An 8,432-nucleotide genomic window follows, 5' to 3' on the forward strand; every position below is an offset into this window, starting at 1 on the left:
TAGGCGGCGTTCGGATGCGCCCTCACTGGTATTACCATCAGCTCGAAGGGAGGTCGTCGTTTCCTATGACATCTTGGTCAGGCTGCTCCTCCCCACCCTTAGCCCCCATTCTGTTGGCAAGCCCTCCCAGTTCGTTGGAGGGTGGCCGGTGTAGCCGCGACGGGTGCGGTGGTGGCACTTTGGCTGTGGTGAACCTGGCAAGTAAGTATCTCGGCAGTGGCTCCCTTGGAAGACCACCACTCTCCCCTTCGTGTCTGCAACTATTTTACATGCCTGTTAGTGTTCCTTTGGATTCTGCTGTTGCTCCACAAGTACCAGCTGCTGGCGCCTCTACTTCGTCGGTGCTCTCCTTGTTGACGGGATATCAAAATCAAATGCCGGTCGTCACCTCTGCCGGCCTTCTCTCCTTTGGGGCTTCCTCCTCTCGAAGGGCGTTGGATGGCGGTATGCAGCGTCTGGATGTGCCTCATTTAGTAGTACAGTCAGCTTGAAGGGAGGTCGTTGTTTCCGGTGACATTTTGGTCAAGATGCCCCGCTTACCCTTAGCCCCCCCCATTCGGTCGGTAAACCCTCCCAAATCGTTGGAGGGTGACCACGGAGCGGCGTAGCTGCGAGGGGTGTTGTGGTGGCACTTTGGCTGTGGTGAACTTGGCAGGCAAGTTGTTCGGCGCTGGTCCGATGGACGTTTGACAGAATATATTTGGTGTACTCTTGAGCTGTATTAGAATTGTGATGTATCCATGTAATTTCTTCTATATTTTCTCTTTTTCAATCTAAGCGACCTCACGTTGTTCTCCCTCGACGACGTAATCTTTGTAAGCGTCGTCATAATGGCTCCGGAGCTCTTTCCATCAATGCCCCCCCCCCCCCCCCACCCCCCCCACCAAAAAAAAAGTTGGCATTTGCATTTGCTGCTGGGTGTCTGCAGGGACGAATCAGAGCAGCATCGACAGCGATATCACGGCGGGCGAGCGAGCGAGCATCCAGGGCAGGAGAATGGCGACGGCGCCGTCCCTGTACAGGCGGGTCCTCCCGTCGCCGCCGGCGGTGGACTTCACCTCGCCGGACGGCAAGCGCCTCTTCGCGGAGGCCCTCGAGGGCGGCACCATGGAGGGCTTCTTCAGCCTCGCCTCCTGCTTCCAGACGCAGTCCGAGCCGGCCTTCTGCGGCCTCGCCTCCCTCGTCGTCGTCCTCAACGCGCTCGCCATCGACCCCGGCCGCCGCTGGAAGGGCCCCTGGCGGTGGTTCGACGAGTCCATGCTCGACTGCTGCGAACCCCTCGACAAGGTCAAGGCCCAAGGCATCACCTTCGGCAAGGTCGCCTGCCTCGCGCACTGCTCCGGCGCCGACGTTCAACCCTTCCGCGCCAACCAGATCACCGTCGATGACCTCCGCCGCCACCTCATCCGCTGCACCTCCTCTCGGGACTGTCATCTCATCGCTTCCTATCACAGGAAGCTTTTAAAACAGGTGAGATCCTATCTGCTCCACTATTCTACCACCCAAATTAGTACTCCTCCAGTCATCTTGTTTCAGACAACAAGTTCAAGCTAAACTTAATGCCAGAAAATCTGAAATGTCATATAAATATGACCAGAGGGAGTAAAATATGTCGCTTTCCCCCATTATATACATTAGGTTCAGATCGGATTAATAATTCACATAGACATGAGATCACAGTGGGTGGATTGTTTGAGTTGCTCGTCCACGGCATAAATATATAACTGTATAAACTGAAGCGTGCCATGTCCAAATGTTGCAGACTGGGACCGGGCATTTCTCCCCAATCGGTGGCTACCACGCCACACAGGATATGGTGCTCATCTTGGATGTCGCCCGCTTCAAATACCCTCCTCATTGGGTTCCAGTGCCACTTCTTTGGGAAGCCATGAACACGATTGATGAATCAACTGGACTTCTCAGGGGGTCTCTTATATTTTCTCTTCTCCATCTTCCTCTTGATCACTTCCATTCTTCCTATAACCGGCACTTATGCAGTTGGGATTGCTGTCTTGTTATCTAGGCTAGCATCTCTTACATCTTGGATTGAGGGATGATAGTTAGAACTTTGGGATATGATTTACTGACTATGTCTATGTGGATATAGTAGAAGACTAGAAGCAAACATCAGAGTTGATAAAAACGAAAAATTAGTAGCTGGTTGCTTGAGGGCTTGTATTTCCTTCGGGCCTGGTAGCACTAAACATCATGTTTTGTTTTGGCCTAGAAACTGTTGTAATTTAATTCATTCGTTCTTGGAAAACATATCCCAGACCCCGCACAGTGAGGGAAGCCTACGGCATTGGGTACGCCCTTTTTTTTTGGGTACGCGTTCTTGGAAAACATAATTGCAGGGAGGCACGACGACAGGCACCATTTTTTCAGTTTGAACTGGTTTAATTATTTTTCTCTGATGTTCATAACAATGTTTTCTCCAGAGCTGTGCTAATATTAAGCTAGTTCTTCTGTGCCTGTAGTGAGTATAAAAACCCTGCTCTGACTGCAGCATATCTTAATGTAACATTGTGCATGTGCTCTTTACTATGCATTCAGAAAATTTGCAGTTACGCTTAAGTTTTCTTTCATATGATCGTACTAGTCACATGTAGACCTTATATTTTAAAACATTGGCCTTTTTATTGTCTGTTAGGTTCATACTTATATCGAGGCACAATGCAGCTCCTTTGGCACTTTACACAGTGGTAAAAATATTGATGTTTGCTCTGTTGAATGTAAATGGACGCATTTGATGTAGTTTTCTTGTGCTCATTACTTTCAGTTTCCTGCAGAGTTGCATAGATGAAAGCTGGAAAAGCATGAAAAAATATTGCGTCGAAGATTTACCAGATATTTTGAAGGCTGAGAGTCTTGACAGTGTTCCAACACTTTTGTCCCGTTTTATTGATTCTCTTCCAGCTAATGCTGGATCTTTGATCAAATGGGTTGTTGAAGTTAGAAGAAAAGAGGAAGGACCATACTTAAGTAAAGAGGAGAAGGAAAGGCTTTTTGTGAAGGTTGTTTTTCCATTTCATTTTTTGCTGCTGGATCAAAGCTTTTGCTCCCTATGTTAACACGTCTGGTGATCACCTGCAGGAAAATGTATTACAGCAAGTTCGTGATACCGGACTATATATGATAGTTCATGACCTGCAATGTGCTCATATCCAATGTTGTAATATTTCGTCGTCAAGTGAAGATTCCATTACTAGGATTGCAGCCTCTGTGTGTAGTCAAGGAGCCGCCATGCTATCAGGAAACCTTGTCTCAAGTGATTGTTTGTGCTGCAGCTGCAGGGAAACATGTTTTAAAGGTGTGCAAGCGAATGGTGGTGGGCCTAATACTGTTATCTCAGGCTCTATGGTATCTGAAGGCAATGAACAGGGTGTTGATATGCTTTTACCAATGCCCTCTCTCAGCATGAGTTCGTGCAATTCAAACTTGGGCAATGAAATCATCAAGTATCCATCAGGCGCAGATGTTCTAACTGTTCTACTGCTGGCTTTGCATCCCAGCACATGGTTCAGCATCATGGATGAGAAGCTGAAAACGGAATTTCAGACTCTTGTTTCAACAGACAATCTACCTGATGTTCTTAAACAGGAGGTGTGTTGTCACAATCCAAGCATGCCTATTTGTCTACTTTTGTGCCATAGAAATATATTTTCCTGATAAAAAATATGCACAAACATTTTCTTTTATATATGGAAATGATGTGAAATTTTAGAAGTCTAGATAGTGTACCTCTAGATGGCGTGGGAATGTTTTTGCTTCACCTATTTCCACACTAGCCCTGGTTGGAATGGTGCAGGGAACTTTGTGGTCAATTAGTCAACGGTGTTCTATGAATCAGGGATTTTTGAGTTCAGTGTTTCTTTCATGACTGTAATATATGTGTTTAACATATCAGGAGCATAACTGTTTCTAATAGTCTCCCAATATATTTTGATACAGCATATTATATATATTTTGATACAGCATATTATATGTTCATGGTGGCCTTCAGCGGCAACCTAGATCCACCACATTATAGTGGCGCAAGGAGGGCATGGCTGGATAGGGTGGTGCAGAGATCGAGATCTCTATATCAAGCTTTGTGCCAATTGGATCATAGCATATAGCCTTCTTAGGTGAACTTTGAAACTATCCCAAATCCATCACTGCTATCACAAACTAAAAGATAGACACACAAGTAGTGTTTTAAACAGCGGGTTATAGCGGCACTATAGCTGTTCCGGAGAACTGCTGCAATGAGTGCTGCAGGAGAAATGGTGGGCTATAGTGGTGCTATTAGTGGCTGGAGATTGTTGCCATTATATCTTCTAGCCAACCATTCAAAACACTGTGTAATGTAAATTAGGATGTAAAAGAAGATACAATAAGCATGTTGGCATTCTATTGACGCAAATCTGGTCAACACATGAAAGCGCTAGAGCGCGCAGATCACCAACCATAAACTCGTCTTTAGGTATTCGCTGCATTAGGGTGTGAGAGAGACTAAGATTTTGATTTTCTTGGACTTGTTAAATTGTGGATGCCAGATTTTTTTAGAAAACCAAACTGTTATTTAAAAAAATCCAATCCCACACCTAGTATTTTTCTTCGAAGGTTTCGGTACTAAGCGTTCATTCACACCATATTGGATACTAGTTTTCTATTTGTTGCACCTTGACATAGAAAAAACTGAAGAAGGCAAGAAGCATATTTATTTTTCAGATATTTAAAGGCATCTCTCCACAACTAGAATGTTATCGGGATAATCTTTCACATGTCTTCTACTCATTCCATGACTTGTTCCATTTTTACCTCATTAGAAAACAAATTTATCATGTGTTGTTTATTCCATGTCACAAATATGAATGCCAAAAACTTTCCTTATACTAGCAGATTGGCAGGGGAAGTACAACTCTTTTATATGCTGGTAGATACTGCAAAGTATAACTTTTTATGTGCTGACAGTTAATTCTTTTTTTATGTGCTGACAGATAATTCATCTAAGGCGGCAACTCTATTATCTGAAGGCTTGCGAGGACGAGGAATATGAGGACCCTGTGCCATCATCCCCTTAGCAGTGACACTGAAGTGCGGCAACCATCTCACTTGATGAGTTTATTTGCTGGAGCTTGAGGTCAAGAGAAAAGTTACGAGAGTGATACCGGGCAAGCAATCACATGAGGATAATTCTTATAGTAGTGATGGCATAATGTTGTTAGGCAAATTGCCACAGGACATGACCCTGATTAACTACATCAAATTAACGCCTCTGCTTGCTGAAAGGTGATATTAATTACGCATGATTTTCTAGGAAACAAAGAAAAGAAATGATTTTGTTTCTAGACAAAAGAAGAGCGACATAGTGATACCTTCAGTAAGAAATACGGCCTAAGTCAGTAAGAATCCACGATGAGAGACGTCGTGGGCAAACTGCGAACTGCTCTTGGCATCTCGCCTGAGTCAGCGGCGCCGCGGCTGTCGCCGCTCTGGTGGGCGGAGCTGGAGCTACTGTAGGTGAAGTCAACTTAGTGGAGAACGCTGTATACTGATTACTGTACAAACGTGTTGTAAACACCCCCTCCCTAACAAGATCACGTATGCATTGTATACGAGGTTCATGATGGTGTTGATGCTGTCAGCTAGCATTGTTACCGAGTGCAAGTGGCCATCGTCGACGGCAGAGAAATGTTTGTGAAAATGTGATCAATAGAACTCATGTACATGCTGATCGTTCACAAAAAAAGGAGGGGAATATAGTGACTTGTATAATTTTCTGTAATTTCAAACTTTCGTAACTGTATATAAAAATAAAACAAATGGCTGGTGATGTCACTTTGCCACTCGCATAGCAATGTCCGGAGGTCTTCAGTTTCTGAATATCATTTGCTACCTAGGCTGGGAGGCTAAACGAATGACCGGTTCAGTGCCGGCAGTTATGACAAACCATGTACTGACATCACAGAATTGTACATCTTCCTTTGTCTTTTAGCGAAATTTATGCAAAACGGGTCAGTTCTTTCTGGGTTTTTTAGGTGCATTTGAGTATTTGGCATTCATTCGCTGGTCTGTACAGAGTTCTTTTCTATTGTTTGCACAACTGTCAGGAGTTTGCTTATAGAGCAGCTTGCACTGAGGTCCAGCAGCAGTTGACTCCGGGGGTTCTTCGGCAGCAGTGGTTTTGGGTTCATCAAGAAGTCCATTTTTGACTCTCCAACTTTTGTCTCAGTTTGATTTTGGCAATCGAATTCTAAAACCGGTTATCTTTGTCATCGAACTATCAAAACCGTTCAAATTTGACCATCGGAGCTGTTTTGATGGGTGATTTTAATTTTTTTATTTACAATTAAGTCCTTAGATTTTAAAATGATTATTACTTTTTGTCCGTACCTCCGATTTAGGTCATTCTCCGGTCACGTGTTCGTAATGGTGAGCTTTATCTTTTAAAATATTCTTTATACTATTTTATCACTATTTGTTGTATTATTTTTATGTTGTTGTGTAAAAACAATAATATAATAAAAATAAAACAGATAGTTACAGAATAATATAAACAATATTTTAAAAGATAAAACTTATCGTTACGAACGCATGACAACAAGAATAACTTAAATCGGAGATACGAGAAATTTGACTGTGCACTATCAACATATACTCCATGGTGCATTTAATGAAATAAATTTGGTACTGCAAATGTTATTATTTCTGTGATGTGAGAAGATGGCATCAGCTAGGCGGGGGGTTGCCAGGAATGGATGCTGGATGGAGATGGGGCAAGCGGAGGTCGCCAGCAGCAACCGAGATATTTACAAAATACCCACTGATTTGGATCCGGGACCTCCACGTGACTCCCGGACCTCCTTAGCGCACGCGCTAGCACTCCACCCAGGATCTCCTTAGCGCACACATATATGCAAGACCATGGCCTGCAGGGCCCCTGGAACGCTGGAAGACGGTACACCCTACAGCGACGACCACGCCGTCTGCTGGGGCTGTCAGGACGACGGCGCAATCTCCGCAAGGCCGAGGACGATGCCCAGGACGACTGCCACGCCCAACGCCATGCCCCACAGTGTACTTCCCACAGTGCTCGACCACTGCACCCCCGCGATTCGGGGAAAAGACGACGACTTCCACGATCCCCTGTGCATGTCCACCGTCCCTCCTTGTGTCTATAAAAGGAGTAGGCGGGCTTCCTTTAAGGGGGTCGCGATCGGACCCATTCGATAGTACGCAACACTCAGCACCACTGAGCCTCCGATATTTGCACACGCCTCAATCAACTCCTTCTCTAGCAGAGACTTGGGAGCTTCCCTCCCTCTCTCGCCTCGCTTGTACCCCCTACTACAGGCACCTCCGGTGCAAGATAATACAGTGCCCTCGCACACCCCCTTTGCTGGACGTACGGCCCCGCGGCCGGAACCAGGATAAACCCGTGCGTTACTGTGTTGCCTCTTGCATCAACATCTGGGACGAGGAAACACGCAGCAACATTACTAGTTTGGTCCGAACCGCCGGATCAGGACACCGACAGTTGGCGCGCCAGGTAGGGGGAGCTGCGTGGCATTTTCTCTTTTGTTCCCATTTGATCTCCAGGGATGGCGAGCAGATCAAACCCATTCCCCATGGGCATCTCGGATCCGCTCCCAGCAGGATACATGATCTGGTTCGGGAGTCTTGAGTTCAGAGCAACCGGCAACGGTTACCTCATGGAGCTCCTCACGCCCAGACGCAACCCTGACACTCCGACTTCACCAGCCCGGCGCAACAGCCGCTCGGGCCAGCACTCACGACAAGCGCGTGTGGAGCGGCGCCGGGCGGCACGCCTCAGCTCCCCCACGTGGGTTGAGGCTGCTATGTCACAGCTCAGCGTCGCGGTCGACGGGGCCACCGCTTCGTCATCACATGCTTCGGCGCCAGCTACGCCGGCACCATCATCGACTGCAGCCCTAGTGCCTCCCAGGGGGGCGCGACTGTGGCGTCGCCCTTCCCCATCGGGATGCACAACGCTGCCTCCTACGCCTCTTCATCCAGCACCAACTTCACCGACTATGAGGATCTGTCGGATCATCACCTCATGTCGATCCGCAACCTCATCGCATCGTCTCCTAACGACTCCTACCCCGAGACGGCGAGCTCGATCACCGACGACATCAGCTTCTTCATGGACAACTTCACGGCCGAGGAGGCCGAGGACTACTCCGGGGTCCGTGACCCCGACGCTTTTCGCTCGTTCCAGCTCGCGGCGGCTTACTGCCTCACCTGCTCCGAGGACTCCAGCGAGGGGGATTACGATCCCACCTGGGAGTGCTTCATGGTCCAGCTCGCGGACGGGCAAGAGGACAATGCTTCGGGTGATGACGGGAATGGCAGGGCAGACGCATAGGCAAACCAACCAATGGTGCCGGCTGCAGCCCCTTCTTCTTCGTCAAGCTCGGCGGCAC

General features: G+C 47.1%; 1 protein-coding gene across 2 annotated transcripts; it reads left to right on the top strand.

Annotated features, from left to right (window-relative positions):
- Positions 1–891: 891 nt before the first annotated feature.
- LOC120705637 (glutathione gamma-glutamylcysteinyltransferase 1-like) lies at positions 892–5,823 on the top strand. 2 transcript variants are annotated; one of them, XR_005688030.1, is made up of 7 exons: positions 892–1,470; positions 1,763–1,926; positions 2,651–2,702; positions 2,790–3,014; positions 3,094–3,603; positions 3,976–4,127; positions 4,983–5,823. XR_005688030.1 is itself a non-coding variant. In XM_039990089.1 (6 exons), the coding sequence occupies exons 1-6, from the start codon at positions 997–999 to the stop codon at positions 5,064–5,066; spliced, it is 1,509 nt and encodes a 502-aa protein (XP_039846023.1). In that variant the 5' UTR covers positions 892–996; the 3' UTR covers positions 5,067–5,823. The 2 variants fall into 2 exon arrangements, 1 of the variants encoding a protein (XP_039846023.1); XM_039990089.1 differs by lacking the exon at positions 3,976–4,127.
- The last annotated feature ends 2,609 nt before the right edge of the window (positions 5,824–8,432 follow it).

The sequence above is a fragment of the Panicum virgatum genome, chromosome 5K (genome assembly GCF_016808335.1).
Source record: "Panicum virgatum strain AP13 chromosome 5K, P.virgatum_v5, whole genome shotgun sequence".
Lineage (NCBI taxonomy): Eukaryota > Viridiplantae > Streptophyta > Magnoliopsida > Poales > Poaceae > Panicum > Panicum virgatum.